The sequence below is a fragment of the Kryptolebias marmoratus genome, linkage group LG3 (assembly GCF_001649575.2).
Source record: "Kryptolebias marmoratus isolate JLee-2015 linkage group LG3, ASM164957v2, whole genome shotgun sequence".
Classification (NCBI taxonomy): Eukaryota; Metazoa; Chordata; class Actinopteri; order Cyprinodontiformes; family Rivulidae; genus Kryptolebias; species Kryptolebias marmoratus.
In genome coordinates this window covers 15,305,454-15,333,179 of record NC_051432.1, presented here as the reverse complement: position 1 = coordinate 15,333,179, position 27,726 = coordinate 15,305,454, and the positions used below count along the sequence as shown (strand labels likewise).

At 39.9% G+C, this 27,726-nt stretch overlaps 1 protein-coding gene across 3 annotated transcripts in view; it reads right to left on the bottom strand.

The window, feature by feature from the left end:
* Nucleotides 1-559: 559 nt before the first annotated feature.
* The window catches only part of tll1 (tolloid-like 1), a 38,477-nt gene continuing 11,310 nt past the window's right edge, over nt 560-27,726 (bottom strand). For 2 of the 3 annotated variants that reach the window (XM_025004614.2, XM_017405452.3), the window contains exons 3-22: nt 24,848-24,970; nt 24,592-24,669; nt 24,100-24,264; nt 23,878-23,995; nt 22,200-22,378; nt 21,617-21,722; nt 20,831-20,955; nt 18,941-19,056; nt 18,596-18,698; nt 17,419-17,535; nt 17,038-17,183; nt 13,793-13,988; nt 13,564-13,689; nt 12,229-12,389; nt 11,971-12,151; nt 9,132-9,257; nt 5,703-5,830; nt 3,803-4,016; nt 3,268-3,518; nt 560-2,416 (exon numbers count right to left, since the gene is read on the bottom strand). In XM_025004614.2, coding sequence (XP_024860382.1) covers nt 2,282-2,416; nt 3,268-3,518; nt 3,803-4,016; nt 5,703-5,830; nt 9,132-9,257; nt 11,971-12,151; nt 12,229-12,389; nt 13,564-13,689; nt 13,793-13,988; nt 17,038-17,183; nt 17,419-17,535; nt 18,596-18,698; nt 18,941-19,056; nt 20,831-20,955; nt 21,617-21,722; nt 22,200-22,378; nt 23,878-23,995; nt 24,100-24,264; nt 24,592-24,669; nt 24,848-24,970 — 2,894 coding nt within the window. In that variant the 3' untranslated portion in view covers nt 560-2,281. Of the gene's footprint in view, nt 2,417-3,267; nt 3,519-3,802; nt 4,017-5,702; nt 5,831-9,131; nt 9,258-11,970; nt 12,152-12,228; nt 12,390-13,563; nt 13,690-13,792; nt 13,989-17,037; nt 17,184-17,418; nt 17,536-18,595; nt 18,699-18,940; nt 19,057-20,830; nt 20,956-21,616; nt 21,723-22,199; nt 22,379-23,877; nt 23,996-24,099; nt 24,265-24,591; nt 24,670-24,847; nt 24,971-27,726 lie in introns of those variants that run through there. The other variant, XM_017405549.2, reaches the window with a different exon arrangement.

The following is a 27,726-nucleotide window of genomic DNA, read 5'->3' as shown; positions in this document are numbered from 1 at the left end:
ACAGTCGTGGAGAGGACCGTCTGGTTTGGCATTGCTTTAATTGGTCTTGGTAAAGAAAGAATTGAGTCGAACGGCAAAACTCTCGATTTACTGGTCCATCTACGCTCCAACCCTCACCTATGATCAGGAGGTTTGGATCATGACTGAAAGAACGAGATCCTGGATACAAGCGGCTGAAAGGAGCTTTCTTTGTAGGGCGGCCGGGCTTGACTGCAGAGATAAGGTGAGGAGCTCCATCATTCAGGTGGACCTCGGTGTAGAGATGGTGCTCCTCAGCATCAAAAAGAGTCAGCTGAGCTGGTTCGGGCATTTCCCTTTGGAAGTATTTTGGGACATTCCACTGGGAGGAGACTGCATGGCAGACACAAAACTCGCTGGAGGGATTATATATCCTCTCTGGCCTGGAAACAGGGGTCATGTGGAGCTGCGGAGTGTTTCTGGGGAGTGGGATGTTGGGGTTTCCCGACCTCAGATAAGCAGAAGAAGATGGATGGAGGGATAGAAGTTACATTTACATTGAATACAAAACACAGTAGAAAGATACAAAGCACACGAGTGGTTTGAACCTGTGTGTACTTTAATGACCAATGCAGAGGACGAGATTTCAGTGTCTCTGAGCTACAGACACAGAGGTCGAGAGAGAAAACAGAACAAAATAAAAATTAAAGTGGTTCAGGGTCCTGTGGAGCTTGGCACGTATACAGCAATAAAATATTCCATTGAAACACACAACTTATACACACACACACACACATTTATTTTTAACCAACTGTGACACAAACTTACAGATTGGAATTTAACACAGGAAAAAAAAATTAGCTGATTCTCCTTCAACTTTTCAATTTCTTGCTCCAAATATACAGAGAGCAAATGTTCGGACGTGGTTCGTGAAATGCTCCAACACACGAGGAGGTTCTCAAAGCATGTAAGGTATGTCTGAGAGCAGCGACAAAAATGAAACAAACACACCATCGCACACGCAAATTACACTTCCCATGTATTTTCTTTCTTCTTCTTCTTTTTTTTTACAATAAAACTCTTTAGCATTTTCAGACAAATGAAAAATTCAGCCAAAACACTGTGAACACAATCCAGACTCAAGAAGACACCACTTCGAGAGCAAAGGAGCGACCTGTGTGAGCATAAATGTGGTTCTAAGGCAATGTTGTCGTTCCACAGATCTGGAGCTGCTGATGTGATGTGCTGTTCACACACACACACTCACAGGCTGGATCTCCATTTAAAATCCTTCATTCAGTTTTTTATTTTAGCACCATGGGAGTCTCTCCTTCAACCCCTCATATCCAAGAGACACATAGTCACAGATTTTCCCTCTACATATCCTCTTAGAAATGAAAAGAAAAAAAAACTGTGTGGGAATAATGAAACGGGGAACGTCGGTGAAGCATGTTTGTTACAAAAAAAACACAACTCACAACATAAAGCAAGGCTTAACATCAGCTTCGCAGATTATTTAGGAAAATCTTTGTTTTCTTTTGTTCCACAATGTTCGTCTGCATAAGCTTTAAGCAAAAAAAAAAAAAGGTAAAAGGACGACTTGAGCTTTTTACTTGTTCTTTTTTTCCCCCCATACAGACACACACATACACACACACACACACACACACACACACCCTCACATATACAGTAAACACTTTAAATTGTACAATGTAAAGAAATCAAATCATCTGCAGCTGTTCTGAGCTGGGCTGAAGAGGCCAGGTCCCAAACATCAAAGGCAATAGGACGTCTGTCAGCAGTTTCCTCTTGAGTTGCTGTAAATGTGAAGCAGCCGTCGGACGACAGTAAGTTGCACATTTCAAAGATCGACGAGTCACCAAGAACTCCCCGTGATGTGAATGCATGTTTCAGTGTCTTCAGCATCCAGAGTTAATCATTCTGAGCATGAATCCAGTCCCTGTGTGTGCGTGTGCTTGGAGGATTTTGTTTGTTTGTGCAACCATGAACTGTTTTTGGGTCAACCTCTCTCTCTCGCTCTCTCTGCACTGAAACTTGTGGTCATGTCAGTCCTGAATCCATCTCCTTGGTGAAGGCGGTGCATGCAGTGTTCAGATAAGTTCCTCCCACACTTGTTGATGTCTCGTCTCAAAGTGCAGCGTCACTTTTGGAGACAAGCGTTTAAATTGACCTCCTCTGGTGTCTGGATGGACCAACATCCTCATCTGTTTGTGGGTCAGAGAAGAAGGGACAGTCTGTACTTTTTCCTGTTGCCATGGTGACGGTCAGGCGGCCGAGGCTGCACAGAGGTCAGAGTCTAAAGTCACTTCCTGGCGTGAAGGTTCTCCTGGAACTTGGTGCTCGTGTAGCGGATGTGGAAGCCCTTCTTGCTGATGGTGTCGTCGCTATGGAAACGGATCAGCATAGTGTCTCCCAGCGAGTAAATCCCTTCTCTGGGCTGAGAATGGGAACAGAGAAACACAAAGTGATTCTTTAAACTTTTACAGAATATAACGTGCTATCTCTTCCAAACCACAAAGACAGACTTTTATTTATTTATTTTTTTAATTTTAGGCTCAATGTGTTAGCTGCAGTTAAAAAAGGAAAAATCTCATCAACTGCAGAATGGGTTTTCATAGATTTTCCTCCTAAATAATTTTTCCTACCTCCTTCTTCTTTTATTCTGTTAATGTTATGATTATCAAACATAAAAGAGAAAATGGAAGACACGTCAATGGAAACTGTTTTGTAACCTAAACCTGCTTTAAACTACTTAACAACTTCACCCCCTGACCTGTCTGGTTGTGTTCCTTGGTCTTCATGATGCTGTTTGATCACTGATGTTCTGTAACAAACCTCTGAGGCCTTCACAGAACAGCTGGATTTATACTGAGATTACATTACATACACGTGGGCTCTATTTACTAATTGAGTGACTCCTGAAGGCAACTATTCGCTCTGGATTTCAGTTTGGGGTCTGATTACAAATGCACGCCACACATAAATTTTGAGAACCTTGTATCATTTTTCATCCACTTCACAATTCGGCTCTACTTTGTGTTGGTCTGTCACATAAAATCCCAGTAAAATCCTTTGAAGTTTGTGGTTGCAACGTGATAAAACGTGGTAAACTGTAAGCGGTATGAATACTTTTGCAAGGTACAGTATGTGTCAATATCTATTACAAGAGAAGTGTAATGTATTCATAAATTTTAACCAAATAGTTAGTAAAGATGGTGAAAGGGTGGGAGCAACACCTCTGTGCACCTTGTGCAACTCAAAGATAAACATTCCACCACGAGGGCTTACCCCTGAACCACAGAAGCGACCCAGCCGGTGGGAATTTGCATCGTATCCATTATACAGCTCGATGTAGTCATAACCGCAGTCGGCTTCTTCCTCCACCTCAAACGTTACAAAGCTGAGCTCAATGCCGTAGTCCTGCTCAGTGGTCAGCAGCCACTCACAGTCAGTGTGACCCGGGTAATTATTATCTCCAAACTGGGCGTGGGAGTAAAGGTTTTTCTGACGGGCTTCTGCTTTCAGACGACCTCCACACTCTGAAAAAATACACACATGTGGGAAAACTTCTTGTGATGTGCAAATTTCTGCAATATTCCTAGAAAGTTTTAGGATTTACTCATGGACTAAACCAGGTTTCTGAATTATTTTCATCATGCACTTGCTGTAATGAACCACTAGAGGGGGACGAAGGACTGGGATGTGGGAACTCTAAACTGGTGACCAAGTGATGCTCTTCACAAACACACAGACTCACACAGTGATCTATTTGCAGATTTAAAACAGTAAACGCTGAGATACATGATTCTACATGAGTACGGACCTGTGGAGTGTGTAGCTTGGAAACCCTTCCGTTGTACGGAGGCGTCAGAAATGAAGCGGAGGTATATCTTGTTCCCCGTGGAGACCAGGGGCTCCGGAATCTTACTGCCGCACAGTCGGCTCAAGATGGCTGCTGCGTTGCTGTCCCCGTCAAAGGCCTCCAGGTGGTCGTAAGCACATTCCTGATGCTGCTCGATCTCAAACTCATTGAAGGCCTGCAGAGGTGGTAGCACAGCTTGATGAGATTTCAGACAATTCACAGTCATAAGGCTTTACCGGTTACTGTATTTAACCCTCCCGTGGCCTTCAGGTCAAACGAACCCGAAGTTACAAGGGCTTCTCTTCCTTTCTTCAGTTTTGAGGGCTTCAGGAGGGTTATGGTCTCCTGGAAGTCAGTCTAAATTGCAACTTCAACATTTTCGAATTTCCAAGCTGCAGGGCAAAGGGATGGGCATCTATCCAAATAACCCAAACCCAGAGAAAACTGGAGCAATACAATGACATTAAACCACTTAAAAAAAATGTTGGTGCCCTCTAATGTTTGATGTTTCTTCAAAGTTAACCATTTGGGAGATGCTTCAAGTAGGGCAAAGTCAAATAAAATTCAATTAGGATTCAAAAACAGTGTTTTTAATGTTTGTACCAGCCTTTTACTGAATTATGTTTTCAAAAGTCCTTTATCTTTTGTCTCTGACTTGGCTTCTAAACATTTACAAACAACAAGCAAAGCTGGGTCACAGACCCAAACGTCAAGAGTTTCTGTGGTTTATGGAGGTTTGTGAGTGTTTATAGGTCTGTCTGTTAGTAAGCTAACTGAACACATTTTAATGAAACTCTCACAAGGTAATCATTGGGTGTACATCTACAACTGGAGTCAACGTCATTGAAGATGGCGCACACATCGAATCAACCTTAAAAGACACAAAAGTGGCTGAAATGCTGTCATTTTTACAAATATTGAGCTAAAACGTAGTGTGGTAGTAGTTGAGCATCATCGCCAACACATTCCCCAAGAGCTAACTCATCTCACAAAAGTCTTGCATGAGATTGTACATAACATGGTTAACAAGATTTGACCTTTCCTTCAAGGAATGCTTTAATTTACGAGAATTTTGTCATTATAATCTTACATTTTGGTAAAGCTTGTTGCAGACGTTTCATTAGAAACAAAGGAATCCTTCCAGTGTGTGGGGGGGAAAGGGGCATAATATGTCTCCTTTTAAAACCCTTGTGTTTATGTGACATAGAAGTATGAATGTTCACATGAGCGTTCAAACTGCACTGATCATTTCATTTTGCCTCAAAGCCAAACACCATCTGTCTGATCTAATTAACAATCATCTCCTTGTCTTTCTAACTCTCTGAGGTCTTTTTTTTCTTTTGTACATCTACTTCTGACAATGACTTGTGCTCAGTCTCTTTATTATAACGTGCATGTCACAACATCTTCTCTAAACAAACAACTTATACATATATAAACAACATTTGAGATTATCCACCAGAAGCAGAACTCGGCACCAAAAAGTTAGAGAACCTCAGTTATTCATAACACAATAAGGAAGTCTCTTTTTTAATGCATACAAGTGCAGCAGATTGGAAAACTATGTGTGTGTGTGTGTGTGTGTATGCAAAACACACACATATAGAGACGCAAGGACACAGATGGCTGTTGCCCAAGGCCTCTTATTAACACATGAGCACACGCTTGCAGTTAACCCGAATATCCAAACATGCCAGTTCTACTCCGTTCACATTTGGGTTTCATAAATGGAACATGAAAAGAGAAGTCTTCATGTAAAAAATGAGGAAGAGCCGCCTGAAGGTTTTACATGGAGGATTGGTAGAAATGGAGGCAGGCATTTCAGCCACGAGTGACTCGCTTCATTTGATCGCTCACTTACAATCTTAACTCTGTGTCCCGGCATGGCAGTGATGTCCCAGGTGCACTCCTTCCGGCTGGGATACTTGTTAGGCCAGTTGGGACTGCTCAGGGTCCCACTGGGGCTGTGGATCTTATGCTCACATTCGGCTGTAACACAAAAGCACACGCACACACACACACAGACATAGGAAGGAAGTCAAAATCGTGGCTGTACGGGAAAAGGTCAGAGGAAATGGAAAGGAAACAGGAAGGAGAGAAACGAGAACCAAGGGAGACAGAAAGGATTTCAAAGAAGCATGTTCTGGTCACAAGTTCAGAGTGAATGTCACTTGAAAAGCGTGAAGACGTACTCTGCAACCACCCTGATCAAGCAGGGTTTCTGCACAATTTTACACTTCTGTGTGATACAGAGTACACTCAAAACCTACAAGAAACTTTTAGTTTACAGTTATCTTTTATTAGAAATGGTTGAGCCATTGTGATGTTAAAAAGACCTCTGGTGTCTAAAGACTGAATACAATTGATGGTTTGACATAATTTAAAAGAATATGAAGATGGTCACTAAAAGTTAAGTGTTGAATATTACATATTGACAAAAAGTTTGGCAAATAATCTGAAAATGAAGATTGAAAGATGACGAAAAGCAACAACAGATTGTTTGTAGCTATCATGCCTACAGAATCTGCAAGCCTGAAAATCCTAGCCAAAATCTTACAAACTGTAAAAGCCATGTAACAATATTTTTGTGTTATTATTTTAAAGGTTTTCTGTACTCCTGGATACTCAGCGAGCCAGAAGAAACTGGGAAAATGTGCTTTTTAACAGTCGAAACAGCAAATATCTAAAGAAAACACCATCTGAAGTCATTGTTCTGAGCTAATATTCTGATATTTTTCTTAGAAATGTAAAAGTTCAACTTAGCTTAGTTGCAGGATTTAAAGACAACATGATAAATGTGGTGCTGAAGGTCTAATTTTTGCAAATATCTGAAATTTAAAAAAAAATCATCTTTTGATCCTTGTGCTTATAACTTCTCTGTCACTTTGTGGTCTCAGTTACTCAGCAGTTAGCTCTTCTTTTGATAGACAATTGCTTCTTTTTATTGGATTTAAGCCAGAAACGTTCCAGAAATATCACATATAAGCTGCAGTTCGTCGTAGCTACAGAGTACTTAAACCACAACATATGAGCCACGGCTCAGCTATAACTGGGGGGAAAGGGGTGAGCTAAAACTGTAGTAATTTACTTCATAAAAGCACAAAGTCTGCTGACTGCGGCATGTTGACAGCTACTTATCTCTCGCTGAAGTGGGAGTCTCAGTGGTGACAGCTGCCTCGGTTAAAATGCAATATCAAAGGCAGGCGTCACAGTCACATGTGGCATCTGAGAGCATATGTTGTGAGTTAGATGGGTGCTCTGGCTTTGTAGGAAGGCATGCTCAAGACCAACGGCCATGTGTCTGAGTGGCTGCTTCCATTTCTCAAACATGTCAACCCCATGCAAAAAATTACATAAATATGTTTAAAAGAAGATCAAAAGCACTTGGTACAGATGACGTATTCGACGCTCACAATTACAAAAGAAAACCTTTTCTTTTTTTAAAGTTTAGCAAACCAGATATTTCCATCAAACAGCATTTAGTTCTGGCAATATGTTGGCTGATACTGCAGCAAATGCAGCCTTTCAGTGTTATAGTATCGTGTATACAAACAAATACATGTCATGGGAATGTGGATTTGCATGACTCTGCACGGTTACTGGGTCAAGCTGGTCTCATGAAACATCTAAACACACACAGGAGGACAGCGGTTCGTATGCTTTTAAGCTCCCAGATGTTTGAAACACGAGTCTTTTTATGAGCAACACAGGGAGCCTTGGGTGAGGTGTGCATGAGCGTACTGATGTAGTGTCTGAGTCTGTGTGCGTGGACAAAAGTTCAACTTCAAAGAGCTCAGTTTAATCTTTCACTTAAACTGATGCGTGTTTGTATGTGTGTGGGAATGTCCAAGAAGCTTTTGCTAAATAGTGTCTTTTTTTAGCCCCAAAACCAGGTTGCAGACGTAGACTGTATGCTTTGTGAACAAAAACACCACAGGGAACACATACTGTGGTTTTAGTCGCCCGTTTTAGTTAAATTTAGGTAAAATTTATACCTTTTTCATCAAAGGTTTGAGATAAATTTGTCCCCATTTATAATTTTCAGTGTTACGATTTAAACAAATATTTGTGCTGCAGTTAAATCCCTTGGTGTGAACTTTTCAGGCTGTGAGTCAAGCGGGGAATATTTGATACAAGTCCAAGTTGAGTCTCAAATCCTGCCGAACTCTGAAGAACACCTCTGAGACAAATAAACCTAACCGCTGTAACTACAAACCAATTATTTGAGAAAAGTACAGATCGAGTCGCAAGTCAATGACCCAAAAATCTCAAGTCCTCTGAAACAAGTCCAACACAATAATGGTCTGACGTTCTTTAGAGTGAGTTCCAAGTTCTTTAAGGAAAGTCCTTGTTTAGTGTGTCATCTGAGACAGGCCTATATTAAAGCTGAAGTCCTTCAATATAGACGGGGAGTTTTATATTACAAGTTCATGTCCAACAAGAAAATTTATAGTCACCAGCAAGCTTTAGAGCTTAAACAGAAGTATACTGGACTTCCCTTCCTGGATTTTTTCAAGCACTTAGGTTTACTATGACCTGGATGGCTAAGGCTGAATTCCATTTTACCCATTCCCTCAACCACTTGGCTCTAATGGTGCGTTTTGTGTGTTTGTGCAAAACGAAATGTCGTACCTCCCCGTTTTGAGTGGATTTACACAATACGGGCCAAAATGACCCGCAACATAAGAAATGTATTTTTTTCTCAGCATAACACAAGGGTGAACAAGAATTTTTTGAAAAATGCCAATGTCTGCTGCATTTATGTGGATTTTGATGTCGCGTTGAACGATAAATGATGGCAAATTGTCTTCTTAAAGGAGTATCTTATTTTGTAGTGGAATATATTTTTATCACTAGTCCTTGTGAATTAAAATAATGGGGTATGGGAAACAGGATTTGACGTATTCAACTTCACAAACATATCGATCAGCAACTGTTAGTCATTTTTGGTTTAATAAGATCCTTCACTGAAAGTCAAGACTACCATTGTTCAGCGTAAGAATCCTAAATGCTTTGCTTGGCCCAGAGGAGCACAGAGGACCATTTGGACTGAAGATGAGGAGTTCAATAAGGGGGGGATGAGGCCAAGTGGTATGTCCAAGACAGTGGCTGCCTTCAGTGTAGAAGTATGTAGAATAACTCTTCCCTTATTTAAGAACCAGTCTGTTATCGTGCACATGTTGATGGACGAGGTGCGATTTCATGACTGACACATGCTAGCATGGATGTGTTACCATGCACATCCACTCTGGTGTTTTTGTGCCAATGTGTGAGTGTACGTGAAACCCACCTTCCTTACAGTCATGTTTGTTCTCATGCAGCACAAAGCCATGGCGACACTGACAAACGTAAGAGCCCAGTGTGTTGATGCACTCGTGCTGGCAGCCGCCGTTGTCCTTGCTGCACTCATCTTTGTCTGTGAGAGACACACATGCAACACGTTACTCATGTGGAAACATCAGATATGAAGGGGAGGGAAGGAAGAGGAAATAAAACGAAGACAGCGGGAAAAAGCTCCCAATGGGAGGGGATGTGATGAGGAGAAAACCAAACCAGGCAGGTTGGTGATGTAAGGGAAAGTGACAGAGGTGGTTAAAACATTAACATGCTCAGACAGAACAGTTTTCAGCTTTCAGGCTAAACTTTATCATCAAGGCTGGGAGTTAAAGCTCAAAAGGATGGTCAAAATACCCTGAGCCATCCCTGCTTTCAACATGGTCTGCAGCTGAAACTTTAAAAGATTATCTAAAAATTAATAGACGTAAAAATAAAGAGACTGTTCTACGTGCAACTAAAAACAAAAGCACAAAAGACTGAAACATTTGTTAGTCAGTGTAGAACAACATTTGTTGACTGAGGTCAAAGTTGAAGCTGCAAGCAGTCTCTGACTTTAACAGCTGTTTTCAGATCAGCTGTATTCTCCCGGGTCGAACTACAGATGATGTAAAAGTCTGACATGTTTACTCAGGAAACCAAAGAGAAACTGAAGAGAAGCTGCAAATTATGACAAAACTCTGAGCATATCAACAAATTCCTAACAACTGGGTCTTACTTTGTATTGTAGCAAAACCAGGACAGGTAAAGACTCAAAGATTCTTATGTTGACAATAATCCAGAGACGTTGGTGAAACAACTCTTTAATAATCATAATTTTAATAGCTGATGGTGCTGCGAAAGGCAAGTTAGTAAAGAAAAACACTAAGATAAAAAAAAAAACAAGCAACTAAGGAAGAAAAGATTAACTGTATTAATTGTAGACTTAATTAAACATAAGGAACAGGTGTAACAATAACAAAACAAGACCAGGTGTGACCAAAGAGCAGGAGAACAAAACTGACATGGAGCCGTTCTTATAAAATAAAGGTGACAAAGCAGAACAACAAGAAAACCTAAAAACCTAAACTCAAGCCTAGAAAACCAAGAATCCGTGACTGTGTTGCATCCAATCAAGATACTTGGACTAATTTTTTCACCCACATATCATCAAAAAAGTTTTTTTGACATGTAAAACATTTAATTTGACAGTTTCTTATTAAGCGTACGTAGATATTGGAAATGTTTGTGTTGTATGATCTATAATACAACTCAGACATTTAATCTTTTCGACTGGCTCTGGATTAAAGGGCTATAACGAAAGAACCGACACGGCCAGAGAGTTTCTCTTCTCAGTTATTTTCTCATCTTCATTCCCTAATTTTATGGTTTCTTCTAACCACCCGGGTTTGCCTCTGGATGGCTGGCTGGCTGACAACTAAGCCGTTAAGCGAGGCTGGACTCAGCAGCAGCATCAGAAACAAGCTAGAAGGCACTGGGAGGGCTCGCTCTGAATGAGGCAGCCATGTTTACACGCAGAAAGAAGTGACCACACAGAATAACAGACGATGCTCAGGTGGAGAGTGTGGGACACACAGCAGAGTGGTTTTGATTTGCTTGTGCTTTGGAGCAAAAAAAACAGACTCCTATAAAGAGGTGTGAGATTAGACACACATGCTGGTTTTCACCTCAACTCAACCAGATCTGATTTTAATGAAACCACTAAATCCTCTCCCTTTATCTGTGTGTGTGTGTCAGTGTCTGATGTGGTATTACTGTGCTATTGTGGGCTCAGTCTCACCCTATCACTGGCTAAGAAGCTTTGCGGTCGATGCTACACAGTGTTCATTGTAGCTGTCTTCAGGTCAAGCTCAAAATGTCCACATGCACTCACAGGCGCATGCACGAGCTCCCGTGGATTAGTAATGTGTGGGAGGCTGCAGGGACCTCCCTCGAGCTGCTGGCTTCATGCCAGATAAAAGTTATCCCCGAAAAGTTCAAACAAAGCTAAGCTACAACTCAGAGCACTCGCAAATTGGCATGCACCATCTGAATATGATGTCAGTGGAACCATGTTTGGAATTTGAGGTGCTCTGGGAAGTCACTAATCATGCTTCATCCTTCATCCTTTTATTTCTTCTATAATGTATCTGTTAGGTATTTAAGCTTATTAAGTGATAACTTAAGTGTTAATTGCAAATTTGTATTTGTCTCATTTTTTTTTACAAACCTCTATATTTATATTTTTTCAGCAAATCAATCTTAGTTGTCTAGTAAAATATATACAACCCTGTCTCTTTGAAACAGATATGTTTTTTTAATTACTAACACAGTTAAAGAAAAAAAAAGATGTAAACAATAATAAAACTGAAAGAAAACATTGACAATTAAGGATGCAAGGGACTACAAATGTGTTTTGACAATTTTTAAATCTACAAAAGCTGATTTTACTCTTGTATAAAATATATTAATATTATGAAACATTCTAAGCACAAGTAAATTATTTGTAGTTTTTCTTTATCTCCTATTTTTGTGTTTTATAATATTAGTGATTATTATTAGGGATTTTCTAGACTTAATAAAAACTGAAATCTTTCAAAATGACACAGTTTGTAGGAGGTGAAGGCACTAAGATATCAGCTTTGAGTTCTGGCAGCCTGAATGGATTCCAGTGGTGTTAAGCATGAAAACCACAAACCACTCCTGCACCATAATTCACTTCTGCCATGTCCGTCTGCACACTCTGGGTGTTCCAGTTGCTCTCACTTAGGTCAAAACCACTCTGACCAGTACATACACTTGCGTACGGGTCTTACCTGAGAAGAAGTGAGCCTTGAAGCCCTTCTTGGAAACCGTGTTGTCCGACTTGAACTCGATCCTCATGTTGTTGTACTGCGAGGTGATGACCTCAGGGACTTCAGAGCCGCAGTATTTACCGTGCAGCTTAGAGTCGGATGAGAGGCCGCTCCGCACCTCAACATAATCGTATTTACAAACCTAAAATGCACAAACAGAGTAAGGATACTTGCACCACTCGCCCCGAGGGCAGCCTGCGAACACAAGGACGCGCTCACCTCGTTGCCCTCCAGCTCGAAATCCTCAAACTGCATGGAGATGCGGTACTGATTTGGAGCCACCACCTGCCACACACAGTTCTTGTTGGGTGGATATTCTTTAGGCCAGCCGGGAGTGCTTATAGTTCCATTCAACTTGGACAGGAGGCCGCCACAAGCCGCTGCAACAAACAGATGCAAACAAATGAAATACTGTACAAGGAGGTCATGTGATCATGGTATTGAAAACTTTTTAAAAATTAAAGGCCGAGCATTACTTGAAGGAGTGCAAAATGGCTCCACCTTTCAAGTATGTGTTGTCGCTCAAAATCTGTTTATTTGACTAAGTTATAGTCATTTTTGTGTTTCTAAAACCAGTTAGCTGTGGTGGCCATCTTGAACTGGGCTAACTCCAGAAGTTGATTGCTTGTAGATGTGAATCTAGTAATTACATTCTGAGAGTTTCGTTACAGTTCACCCAGTGGCTCATCACTTATTTTGCTAACAGACAAACATTGAAGCTAACAGTTAATGCCAAGGTTTTACGCCAAGATCTTGTATAACGTGTAGCATTCAGAGTATGTTTTTGGAATGACTGTCAGCTACTAACACTAAATCTTAGCTCAATATCTCTAAAACTGACTGAGTTATATCTATTTTTGTGCTTAGCTTTGACAGCCATCTTGAAGTGGGTTAACTCCAAAGCTTAATTAGTTGTAAATGTGCATTCACGGATTACTTTCTGAGAGCTTCAGTAAAATCTATCTGCTGGTTTATGAGATATGTTGCTAACACTAAGGACAAACAAACACACACAGACACAAGCAAGAACAGATATATATATTCAAAACACCTCTCCTTTTCTTTCATAATAATCTGTTCGCACGAACATTCATACACACTCAGCAGCTGTTTATAAATGAGCCCAAACACAATAAAAACAAGTCAGAACTTTCTGATGGTAGAGCAAAATAATATGTCACATCGCCAACTTAATCCTCTGACTTCATAGTAGCCACTACTCCTCTTCAGAAAACCCTCAAACCAGATTCTTCACTAACATCCTCTTCTTTCTCAGCCTCAGAAGCCGTTTGCTCCTTTGTTTCAGTACGCAGGTCATTACATGTTGTTGTTGTGTTCTGCAAAATGAAAACCCTTTGATGGTATGTGTGGAATGGGAACAACAAGGCGTGCAGGTTTGTGCCTTTTGTGTTTTTTTTCCTGTTGATGAAAGCTGTTCGGATGTTTTTTTTTTTGTTTTTTTTTATGAGTTAAACTTCCATCCTGCAGGAACACAGAAGCACCACGAACAAGAATGCAAACACACAAACCTTACTTCTACATGAACACAGTTACCTTCACAGCTCTTCTTGTCAGGGGCCAGTTCGTAACCCGGGTCGCAGGCACACTTGAAGCTGCCCAGAGTGTTCACACAACTCTGCTCACATCCACCATTGTCTGGTTTCGCACACTCATCTTCCTCTGAAAAACACAAGAGTCAGAGCATTCAGGCAACCAACTGGCACACACACACACACACACACACACACACACACACACACACTTCTCTTAATCAAGCTCACACCTTTGAAAAAGTTTGCAGCAAAGCCAGCCTTGTTCACCGTCCCGTCTGAGACAAACTTCATCCACAGAGTGTGTGACGTCGAGCGCACATCTTCAGGTTTGTCGTAGCCGCAGAACCGACCAATCAGAGGGCTCTTTTCAAGGGGGCCATCACGGACCTCCAGGTAGTCGTAGGCACAGCTGTCGTGTCTCTCGATCTGCATCAACATAAATGTAAAGACACACAAACTCACAGTGAGATTCATAAAACTGCAGCGAGGGTCAAACATCAGCGTTTCAGTGCAGCCATGTTTCATGTGACAGTAGTACAAATTGTCTTTAATAATTTCTGCAAATTTTTATCACCTATCTGCCATGAAAGTCCAGTGATAATGTAAATTGTTTGTGTCTGAGTGCATATGTGTTTGCTTGTTTGTCTGTTAGCAAAATATCAGTGCTGACAGAGATCTCACATCTTGTTATTATTAGGGTTTGACCAAACGGCTACAACTTTATTATTTTTTAGCATAAAATTATCTTGGTTTAAATCTCTGGCATGCGATGATAAATGGTGTTGTTTGCACAGTAAACTTCAAACGAGTCCAGCTTGAGTTCTTAGCTGTAAAGAGTTGAATTTTAATTGTTTTATAACAAGGCTGGGTGAAATATTGACTATTAGGTAAGACATTTATGTGCCATATTTATATATTCTGATATTAAACTGCATCACTGAAATTTTTCTGTGTCAATCCTCTCTAAAATGTCAATTTTGGAAAATAGCTCTAGTTGGCCTGAAGTGTTATTTACTGCGGTGCTAAACTTTTTTCTTTTCATCTGTTTGAAGAAGACGGGTTGTTCAGGAGAGAAACACCAATTATAATCACAAAGTAAGCTGGCTGCTTATTTTGTTTGGGTCCAATAAAAGTTTCCCAACATGTGTTAATCTGCTAAATGCATTAAATCAAAGACATCTGGTTCTGTATTCTGTTAATGCTGAAAAAATAAAAAAATAAATAAAATTTAGGGGATTCCCAGTTAAGCTTTGAAGTTTTCCTAACCTCCTTCTTGTAATTTATTGCACATTTATTATCTCGGGCACTCTGTGATCAAAAATGGGAGTGTGAATCAGGAACTCAGCTGCTGACAGTTATGAGCAAATAAAGACCTAAAAACTTGAAAAGAAGCCATTGGAAGCATGCAAGTCTCTCTGAAGCTTCTTAATCCTCTTTTTCCCTCAGAAAGTCCCATAAACTGATTAGAAAGCAACTTATATTCAATCAGTTGAGTTGTTCAAAGGCAAAAACTAATCATTGCAATCCAACTATTTTTTTAAAGCAAAATGCCTGGTTTTTCTAGTTTATGTCAGCATTTTTAAGACTCTAGATTTACAAATTTATGTCACCAGGAATTAACATGGATAGAGAGCCTCCCTCGTCTGCCGCCCAGCTTAAATGATGGTAACCTCAACGGTCCTTGCAGGTGGTGGGCCCACATGATGGTGGCATCCTGTTTTTCACATGTCCTGTGGGTGAATCAGTCCTGTGGTGGTTCCCAGTTTTAAAAACGGGGGACTGGAGTGTGTTCCAACTATTAGGGGATCACACTTCTTAGCCTCCCTGGAAATGTTTACTCCAGGGTGTTGAAACGGAGGCTCAGACCAATTGTCGAACTTCAAATCCAGGAGCAGCAGTGTGGCTTTCCTCCTCGTTGACGAACAGTGGACCAGATCTTCACCATTGATGGGTTGCTATGGGAGTCGTGGAAGTTTGACTCTCCAGTCTACATGTATTTTGTAGATTTGAATAAGGTTTATGACCATGTTTCCTGAGGCATTCTATGGGGGGTGCTGGGAGTCTTGTTCACGAGTGATTGTAGGACGGAGCAGGAGATGGATCAGCAGATTGGGGCCTCGTCTGCAGTAATAAGGGTGTTGCTTCGATTGGTCATGGTAAAGAAAGAATTGAGTCAAAAGGCAAAACTCTTGTTTAATTTGGTCCATCTACACTCGAACCCTCACCTCTGTCATTTGCCACTTTTACCTAACCTTTTGCTTTATTTTTTGGTAACAGAATGCTGCTTTTAGTTAGCACTTTCCTGCTTTTGGCCCTCATTTTGCTACTTTGAGCTGCAAGCTACAGTTTTGCTATTTTTAGGTTATGGCTAACGTTTGGTTTCATTTAGCTTTTAGCCATCTATTTGGTACTTTTAGCTTGCTTTTGTACTTTTAGATTTTAGCTAGTGTTGTGTTTCTTGTGGCTTTTAGCTAGTGTACTGCTTCTTTTAGTTTATAAGCTCAGTGCTAGCTTCCTCTGCAATATTCAGCAGTCATTTAGCACTGAATTTTTGCAGAAAAGGCAGTTTTTTTCCAGCATATATTTATGAAACAATTGCAGTATCATTCACAGTTATGCCCTCTAAAAAGATATAATTAGCCAATAACAGTCTGTACTAGTCAATACTTCACCAAGTGAGGAGTGGCACACAGCATCACACTTTTTCATCTTTTCTTTTACTGTAACTGTCCCGAGTTTCACCACAGATGTCTGCAACTTGAGTAAAGCCAAACAGTTTTTCAAGTTTAGCATTATTTTTCCCAGATGTGAACTTAAAGTTAGACTTTCTCACTGATGAAGGTAAAAAAAAACATGTCCTTATTGTGAGCAAAAATCTTTCCCACACAGCTGTATGTGCACTGTGCCAGGACTAAAAAAAAAAAAAAAAAATCACACACTAATATTTTATTAGACTAATGCCAGCTTTGATAGCAGCACATATTTGCTGAGGCATTGTTTCAAGAGGATTACAGTGTTTAATATCAACATGTATTTCCTTTCAGAGTCACATTTATTTTTCTGTCAAGATCAAGGCCAGACTTTCCAAAGACTTTCCATTATTATTATTATTATTATTATTATTATTATTATTATTATTATTATTATTATTATTATTATTATTATTATTATTATTATTATTATTATTATTATTATTATTATTAATAATAATAATAATAATAATATTATTATTATTATCTAAAGAGAGGACGTGAATATAGCGAACACACCTGAACCCAACAGAATGATAGAAATAATTATCATCTGTCAGCTCTATGTCTCTGTAGACACATACACGCACATTAACCACACAAACACACACGCACCACCACCTTTATTAACTTCCTCGCTGCAACACAAGCGTGAAATCTGACCCAGACTTTTCTAAGCACATGCACAAAGGAGGCCACACACACACAAGCAGGGAGTGGGTCACCTCAAAGGCCTGGAAGCTGAGTCCAACATTGTATCCCTCAGACACAGTGATCCTCCACACACACTCTTTAGAGGGTCTGTAGTCATCCGGGTAGTTGGGAGACTGAATCTGGCCCGAGTCCTTGGTGATTTCCCCTCCACAGATCGCTGAACGTTAGAGGAGAGGAGGACGGATGAGAAAGAGACAGGATGAATTAGGATCAACTAAGACCGCAGACACAGGAAACACGTTCTGAGGGTGCTATGAATAATGAAAATCCTTGAAAATCTTCACACAAAAGTCAAAAGGTCGCTCAGTTCGAAGCTTGCTTTGTCAAACGGAATTTTCCAGTCTCTGCATTCAGCTCATTGGTCTGACTTTTGTTCAAATGGGAACTGTTACCTTCATAAACAGCAGCAAAGCCTTTTCCCACCCAGTTGCTGCTGCTGCGGAATTCGATCCACATTCTGCTATCGGTTGAAATCAGTATGTCAGGAATTTTGTCTCCACAAAACCTGCCTGTAAAACACACACACAGAATCAAACCCAGTGAACCATTATATCCTCTAACTGTTAAGAAAATATTGTGTTCAAACACCGTTTGACCCATCGTTGTAAATGTGATATCACTTCTTCCAGTTAAGCGTCTGCGTTTAGGCCAATAATCCCCTTGAGTCAAACAAATGCAGCCTCCTTATTCCCTTCAGTTTGATCACTGAATATGCCAAAAATCCTTGTTTTTGGATCTGTTTATTTTTTGGCTCAGACTTACAACCACAATTCCTAAAATACACAGTGGAACACAGTAAACATATCAAATGTTTAAACCAAGATATGGAACAAGTAAAGGGAAAATAAATTTGATGGCAGCAACACGTCTTATAAAAGTTGGAGCAGGGGCAATGACAGGCTGTAAAAGTTAGTGGTACAAATAAAAAAAACAGCTGGAGGAGCGTTTTGAAACTAATTAGGTTAATTGGCAACAGGTCAGTAAGGAGCTGGTCATAGAAATAGTATTTTAGTGATCTTCTAGCTGCATTAAAAACAGGCCTGACTCTGTTATAGACATGGGCTCAGGAACACTTCATCAAATTACTGTCTGTAAACTCAATAAAACAGACAATAATTTGGATTGTAGTTTATAATTAGCTTCAAATGAAGCTCAGTACTCTATATTACAACTATAAAATCCTGCTTTTATATATGTCATCTATCAGCATCTATTATGTGCATGTTTTTTAATAAATACTTTTTAGTGCATTTTTCAGTTTTAGCACAACATTACAGTCTTTAATCTGATGTCCTAATATTTAAAAAAATAATAATTCATTATGTCAGGAAGGTAGTGGAATTTATTTTCACAGTTTCAAATTAAAACCATGTGCCAAAATTTGCAAGAAGTGTTAAACAAATACATATACACTGTAAAACAGTTAAACTGTCCCTTGTCATTAAAAGATTAGATTAATATCTGAAGGGTCATTAAAAAGAAGAAGCAGACAGGCAGAGTCAGTGTTCAGCCTGTTTATGTGCAGCTAATCATTCAGGTAACTATTATCTCATGTTGTTTTGATCTTACCAAGCAGTGGAGCTTTCCTCCAGTATCCATCTCGGACCTCAATGTAATCATACCAGCACAGACTGCTTTTATACAGGTCCATTGTGGTAAAGTTAAGAACAATCTAGAGAGGAAAAAAGAAACACATTAATTATATCTAATCCAAAAGTGTGCACTTCACAGAGGACTCAAGGAGAGTCAGAGTAGAGAAAGAGTTTTGGTATCTGTGGTACTGAGACCTAATCAATGTACCATCACTCTGTCAGCACTCTCTTATTTTTATTGGCTATGCATGCACATTTACTGCACTGCAGGATACAGCTGAGACTCTGTGTGTGTGTGTGTGTGTTAGTGTGTATGCTGCACCTTTTCTCCAGGTGTAACAGATATTCTCCAGACACAGTGTGTGTATGAAGGGTATCCGTTCGGGTAACCAGGAGATGAGAAGTTGCCCGTTGACTCTTGAAGTGTTTCTCCGCACGCTGCAATTCACAAAAACACACATACACACAAACACACAAACACACACATACAGATGAAGTTACACTTGTTCTGGTGAATCCTGCTGTTGTGTAGCTTTGCTTGTGACTGGCATATTAGTAGCTTAATGCTAGTATTTCTTGAAGGACTGCATATCGCCCGCCACCTTGCATGTGCTGGGGATGACTCTCAGCTACTACCACACCAAATTTTTACACAACTTCTGTAAAATCGACACACAGTTATAGCCATTTCTGTGTTCTATAGGGTTGATTTGTTGTGGTCGCCAGCAAGAATCAGGTTCACTCCAAATGTTAATAAGTTGGAGGTGTACATCCAATGATTACTTAATGAGAGCTTTCTTAAAACCCACTGGGTGACTTATAAAATATTTTGCTAACAGACTGACAAACACACGGGTTATTACATTATCGCCCACTTTTCATGGTGGAAGGCAATAATAAAACAAACATGTCTTTTATGTCGGTAGTTCATCAAAGTCCATTAAGTAACTGCCTGTTCAACAAAATGATGTAGAATATATTTTTGGGGAAATATATTCAGGACATGACCCCCTGTTTTTGTGGCACTGTGTTTGTAACATTTGATGTTTCATATGGAAACTGTTAGGCATGCATTTCTGGAAACCAGTAACCAGTAAAGTAACACAAATCAACGCCCCAAATTACTGACTGTTTGATGTTGCTTTAAGACTCTTTTACTCCGTCATTAATGAAGCTACTCTGTGCACGTTTGTGTGCTCTATCCCAGTTTAGTAGTATTTAACATTCTCGGGGAGTGGAGTCATTCACTGCATGTCAACACAAACTGCACATATCTAACAAATCTAAAACAGCTGGATGGACATTCCTAGAAAATGATCTGAAGGAGCTCTCATTCACTTTCATTTCGAGTTTAATGCTGTCACTCTCTCCCAGAAGGAGGTTAGCCAAATGTGCCCCTCCTGTCCCATCATGCATGCTGTTTTCCCCCACAATGCCCTTGGGCTCTGTTCATCTGTCAGTGAATGTGGTATTACCCAAATATGGCCCAATATGCTTTAAGTGGTATCTATTTCCAGATGGGACACCTTAATAAAGTCTCAATCTTTCTGCAGGACCATATCAATTTAGTTTACTTACATTATCACTTTGATGTACCTGCATTTTTTATTGTATTTTATGTAGGTATAATGAACAAATAACAAATTAAAGGCTTAGAAATCCTTAAAGGGATGCATATCGTGTTTTAAACTAAGATCTCATGTTGGGACATGATGGACAAAGCCATTTTGCCAAACCTTGAAAACTACATTTTACACAATCTCATGCAATTTCTTGTATGATCTGTTAGAATCATTGTTTAACAGCATTAACAATGTGTATGTGTGTGTGGGTGTGTGTGTGTGTGAATAGGTCGGTTAGCAGTGGTACCATTTGTGATCACAAACCTTTACGACACTGCACAGCTCAGTTCGAGCAGTTCCAGATCACGTCAAAACTACTCGCCAGGGACCAGAGGAACGCCAGAACAACACGGGTGTGCTCAAGAACTGTATGAGAGGCGTGAGCGCGCGTGTGTGTGTGTGTGTGTGTCTGAGATGAGACACAAAATCAAGGAGAGAACGTGGAAAAACAAATTACTCAACTCCATCTTTGCACCTCGGAGAGCGCCGATTTACAAGAAAATAAACAAAACTCATCTTTAGTTTCCTTGTGATGACGACAGCACACACCAACACACACACACACACAAACAGAGTAAATATGACAGTACCTGGACATCTATACAGCTTCCTTGCCTGTGCAATGTCTCCTTTGCTGAGTCTGGTCCGCTGGCCAATGGCAGGTCGGACCCCGTTCTCATCTCTGGAGGGAAGGATGGTATCGAGGAACATCCCGCTTCAGGAAGAAACAACAAGCATTGAGCATGTCGTCAAAGCAGTGTAACACAACTTGTTCTGGTCAACAAAACAACGTTTAACTTAAGAAACCCCTCACCTTCTTGTAAATACTCACCAGTGTTTTGTTTTCATTGAAATGTGTGTATGAAACATAAACTCCTAAAATGTGCCAGGTGAACTGATAAATGATCTTTTTGCCAATCTCATCTGATTTTAGTGGACATGTTAAAAATGTTTAGGCATTTAACAGAATCATGTGATTGCTTCCAACATACAGAAAACGGTCAATAACTCAAAAAAGACAACATGCTGTAGACATAAATCAGCAGAATGAATGTAGTTTGTCAGACAATTATAAAATTCCTAGAAAATCCCCCCAAAAAATCGGATGTTTTTTAAGATAGTGGTGATGGAATTAATGAAGCAAAACACTAGCTAAAAGCTAAAAGAAGCAAAAGGCTAGCAAAGAGCCAAAATTCTGTGCTGGCTCTAACATCATAACCCACAACAAACAAACAAAAAATCAGAACAGAAAACATAACAATCCACCAGCTTCACTGGTGACAGAGCCAACTGTGCTGTTAGGAAATATCAGTTTAAGCAAATTGTGATCTTGTAAATTCAATACATGTCAACAAACAAGATGTTTGCAGCGTTACCGTGAGAAGGTGTTCCTGGCGTAGTGCATGATGCTGTCAAAATCATACGGCTCCCCGAGGGAGTTTACTTCTCCTGGCTCCATCTTCAGGAAGTTGTACTCCTGGCCTGAATGCCACACAAAAACGCAGACGTAGCACTGTTTCAGTAGCTTGCAACAATTCGGCGTCTTTCCAAGAGTGCACAATTCAACTCTCTACAATCTCAGCAAAACAAAAACGGTGTTTTAAACAACTGACTCCATACACTCATATATTTAGGGGCATGTATCATGAAGTTAAATAGAGCGTTCGTTGAAATCGATGTGCTCTAAATAAAACTTTGGTTCTTCTCTCCAACACTGCTCGGTGATTAAATGCAACACCTGTCAGGCTGCATGATGTTGCAGAGAGTTTTACAGTCATGGAAAAGTGACAGTTGGCAATAAAAACAGTAAAGGTGACTTCACAGTCATTAAAAGACCCATTCACACTTGCTGGAACCTAAAAATGGGTGAGAATTCAGAAGCACACAAACACACAGTCTATGAAACAGTCTGAGTGATTCTAGCTGAGACCCAGGTGGCTCCTGGGTAATGAGTCTCACCTGGCTGGATGTTATCCCGGATTATGGTCACATGATCGTCACGGTCAGGCCGTGTGTGTTCATGCCAGAAGCCTATGACGTGGCCCAGTTCATGAACTACGATGCCAAACTTGTCACAGTTCTTCCCTATGGAGATGGCCTGGGGTCCGTTGCCACGACGACCCACATAGGAACAACACCTAAAAAGGATTAATAGGAAATTCACAACAGAAAGGTAAGTAGAGGATATTTACTACAGATTTGGCAGTGTGTGTGTGTGTGTGTGTGGGTCTGTTCAACAATGAACACACACACACACACACACACAGAGCCTTTCCAGGATTTCCTGCACTGTGCTGCTACATCCATTAGGACAACAGAGCTTGTATTTATTTACATCAATGCTGTGATATTCCCGCAGTTTTATAACAATATGAACAAGCTGTGACCATTCATTTTTCAAACTGAACACACACACACACAAATTCATTCTCTTTTCTGGTTATTGGAGACTTTGGTGCCAGGCTAACAAATCTGATTAAAGTTATCCAGTGAGCTGATTGCATGGAAAGGATCAGGAGTCAGTGAAGCAACGTACTTTTCCTGCACACCAAGATCAGTGACTTATCTTGTACACACTGCAGAAACATACTGTATATGCTGTGCATACATTTTTGTATTTTTAGCCTCAAACAGTCTTGCACATTCATACACACGGCACATATATGTCTACATCAGAGTAACTGTAGGAGTCAAGCTTGTTTGACTATTAGCAAAAAATCTCCTGAACCACTGAACAGATTTTCATAAAACTCTCAGAAACTGATCATTGAATGTACATCTACAACTGATTAATCCAATTTAAGATGGCAATCACAGCCAAGCAACATTACCCAGCACAAAAATGGCTATAACTCAGTCAATTTGACAGATATTGAGGTAAAATTTTGATGTGGTAGTAGCTGGGAGTCATCTACAATACATACTCTGAGTGTGACATCTCACAACATTGCATGACATAATTTTTAAGGTTTGACCAAAACGGCTATAACTTCATCATTTCTACATTTAAGATGATCTTAGCTGAAAACTAGGCAGTGGGTGATATGCATTCCTTCAAGGAATTCTAGGCCCTAACCTGATAAATATTATAAATTTTGCAAGCACCATTTTAAGTCCTCAGTAAATCACAAATATTGCATTTATTAGCTGTTATAATCAGAAGCTGGAGTAGAAAAGTGTTGGCCATATTATCACTGCAACCCTAAAACTTGAATCCCTCAAACAGTACATAACTGGATATCCTATTTTTTTTTCTCAGCCATCTGCACAGCCTTGGCTTAAAGCAATAAACTCAAATGTCCTGATCGCAGTCCTTCTAAAGCTTTACGACTTGTATCAACCAGTGAGTGAAGTGTCACCGCTGTACAAACACACTTTGACCCCACCGTGCTGCCACTCGACAGAACAATGCTCTTCTGCAGAGCACGAACAAAAGAACGGCACGAACATACAAACACTTAAACCGAGCGGCGTGATTGGTGGGACGGGGAAACAGGAGCAGGACAGGAAGGAAAGCAAAGCCATTGTTGAATGACCATATCGTCTCTCGCTGTGACAAGGTCACTGGTGAATTCTAGGCGCACACACATAATTGCACACACAATCCAAGATATACAAGGAAATCTTCCACGCTCACCCGCAGGGTCTGTAGGTGAAGACAATGTAGCTTTCTTCGTCTGTCTTTTCGATGAAAGTTACACACGTTTGTTTCTCCCAGTGACGCATGGCCTGCTTGAACATGGCCCTCTGACTACCTGAAACACACACACATTTCTCACATCCTACCTTCACACAATCACACTTGGCATATATTTGACTGCAGAGTGGTGAGGGGAAGCGGTCCTGCGGAGTCGCTTACCAGTGAAGTTTCCTCCGATGACGTAGGGAATGACTCCCCCAGGCCAGATTCTTTCAAAGCGGGATGTGGCTGCTCGAGGAACACGACTCTTTACAGCCTTCAAGGCTTTCCCGGTTTGGCTCTTTGAGCCGGTTGCTCCTTTGCTTTCATTCTTGGGGACAAAGTCTAATAAAATAATGAGAGAAAAAATACACAAACAGTCGCATATTCAGATAAAATCAGATAAACATAATAAATGACTGCATTAACTCATAAATATGCCCATATATTGTTGGATAAGGCTATTTGTTTTCACATTTGACCCTTTATGGGAACCAAAACTCTGCTCAAACAGCTGAAACTCAGCATCACAGAAGATCAAAACTTTAAAAACTCTACAGCAGTTAGATGTTAGATAATTACAATAAAATCAGTGAGTGCAAACATGCAGAGTGATTGGTCTAGATGTGTAAAAACGACATCCAAACAAGGGGTAAATTTCAGACTGCTTACCAAAGCCAAATCTGCGTATTCTTTCCAGCAGAAGGTCTAATGATCCTCGTTTCATTGTTTCATGTTCTCCCATGCCACCTGATACGAAAAGAGACAAAAATCCAAAACAAAAACATTATAAATGCTGGCTTCCATGGGAGACCTACTTCCTGTTCAAACTGCTCTACAACAGCTGCTCAGGAAAATGTGGGCGGATAAAAATGTAATTTAAACAAAGTAAAGTATTAGTGAGTTTCTTTTTTTTATGTCCACTCACCTGAAGTGTGTCCTTGACTGGAGGGTTGATGTGTGTTGGTGTGTTGTGTGAGGTCTATCGTTCTGTCGATGTGGAACATTCGCAGGTCCTCCTCGTCTAAAGCGATGTCGCCCCAAAATACAGCTGAAAAAAACAAAGAAAAATCTATATTATCAAATCATTACAAAAAAAATCCCTTGTTAATAGCATCTTTTTAAAATGAATGAAAACAACACCATAATTACAATACAAATTCTAACAGTTTTTACTTTTAAACTGTGAAATGTCAGCAGAAAACTATCAACACAAGTGTTTGAAGTGCTGCACCATTTGAGAAAGAACAGGAAGTTTCAGAAAATACTTTGCAGGTTATTGAACAAAGCACCAGTTTATCTGTGCCTATTGGGTTGCAAGCGGTAAGTTATTAGACACTACTTTTATTGAACCTAATCCCACCTAAAACCCGCGTGGAGCTGCCAGTGTGTGTGTGTTTCAATGGAGAACAAGAAAGGAGTTGATTTGATTAAATAAAGTTAAACTTAATAGGATTGTTCAGGCTCAGATTTATGCGTTTTGACCCAGATTAACCTACTAACACTTTCCATGGTGCTAGAACCTTTGGTTTTAGTAACTTCTGTACTTTTCAATTTTTTTTAAACTTTTTTTATACAGATAGTCTCCATGGAAATACATTTAAACCTGTGCCTAGCAGTCTTACAGTGGTCAACAACAATTCACACAAACTCATGCAAAACTATAGTTTGTGTGTGTTTCTATCACACATAGCATCAAACAAAGCACATCTTTGTCTCTCGTCTGCCCTGCAGCATTTTCTCCATCTCTGCATCTATGCTGTTATATATCTCCAATCTTTAACAAAGAGCAACTGAGCGATAACCATCTCTAGATGGTTATTTGGGGTAAGTTATTGCCCTCCGTAGGGATTCGAGACATTAATACTTTAACAATAACATGGGAGAGGGCTGTCACTTACAGCTAATCAGCACTGGTGCTAAAGGAAATGAGGGACAGGAGGTTATTGTGTTCAAGTCCATTCTGTTGTCGGACACAAAAGCAAATACAGGGAACACTGATTTGCTAATGCTATGATCACAGATACTGTAGAGTGTACAGTTTATGGCAATGTGGGATATAATTTTATATATTTATAAGGATTTTGTGTGATCCAAAAGAGGATTTGTAAAATAGTTATCAAACAGTGCAATAAAGTGATACACTTCTAACAAAAGATCTCTAAATGATTCCTGAGCACGACACCGCTGCTGCTCACTGCTTCCTCAGGGGATGGGTCAAATGTGGAGAACAAATTTCACACACTCAGGTGTGTGACAATCAGTGGATCTTTCTTTCTAAACACTAATTTGTTGTTAACATTAATTCTTTGAAGGCAGACAAATTAAGAATTTAGACATGAACGTGTATTACTGAATAGCCAACAAGATAAACTCGGTGAATTGGTGAACTTTGGAGATGCTGGTGGACACACTTGCATAGGCCCAGATTATTTTAATCCATGCAAACCTAAAATAATCTGATTAAGGTTGTAAAAAGGTAGCTTTTGGAACAATCTCTATTTTTTGTTGTTGTTGTTTCAAAAGGGGAAAAACTGATTTTATTTTCCCCGGTTTGTTTTGTTCAGTCAGCAACATAAACGTTAAAATTATTCATTCTATAATACTTGAAACCTTTAATTTCTTCCTATCTTGTCCAATGCTGAATACAGAACTGTGTTTTACAACAAAATGTTTATTCCCTTCTAGTCTGTTATTACTTTAAAGGCTGCATTAAATCAGTTAAACAAGTAAAGAAAAAAGATGACTTGTATAAAACACGTTTATTTGCTTCTGAGGAGGTTGATGTGGTGACACTGCCGTATAAAGTTGCTGTTACAGAAGCAATTTGTATGCTTCTAATAGGCCTATTTAATATTATTAAACCACTGGCAACACAATTTTAACTGACACTCCTCTTTAAAGTGTCTTTTTTCAAAGTTATATTACAGTGAGCTATAAAAAGACCAAAAAGTCATAAACAGAAAAGGAGCCACTTTACCGACAAACAAGAAATTCTGTGTAGACGTGAACTGTATCATTTTGCACCTGCAGAAGAAACTGCACTCTTCCTCCCTTTGTTGCCTGTTTACACTATTTGTGACAGCTGGAAAAATTACACTTGTGGTGTTTTTTCGATGTTACAGGACAACAGAGGGAACCACAATGGCTAAAAACTTTCCAGGAAAAAAAGGAGCTGACACAAGCAGATATGCAGAGTGGGAGGACGATGGGGAGTACAGCGTGATAGTAAGTTCGGCCCATTGATTGGGGTTTTGTTAATCCGTAGGGATGCCAGAAATAGCCCAAAGTCAAGCCAAGAGTTGAGGAGGGGTTACGAGAGCGAGGCTTCTGAGCTGCAGGAGGAAACGTTATTGATCTACAAACTCCAGGACGTCTCAGGAGACCTGCATCATGCTGACCAGGGTCTTACTGTTTGCCCTTCAGCAGGGGCATTGCAGCAAACACACACACACACACACACATTACAGCATCCAGCTACTTAACCGCACAGGAATAATGCACCAAACAAAAATAATATAAAGCAGATACTTATGATGATATTTTTATGCAATTCAAGTTTTTTACACGTTCAAAGCTCACCTGTTTGAGGGAAATATGTGTATTCTTCTGCTCAGTTTTTCTGAGATTGTGACCGTGCAGATTGTTAAACAACGTTTATTGTCAAAAACATTATTTTTTGATCATTTCTGCACAACCTCCGAGGTGCATGGATAGAAAGGAAATTGCTGTCCTACATAATCTCCATATTACACACCCATAATAACTACTATCTACATGTAAATTGTGTTATCTGGTCATTAAAGC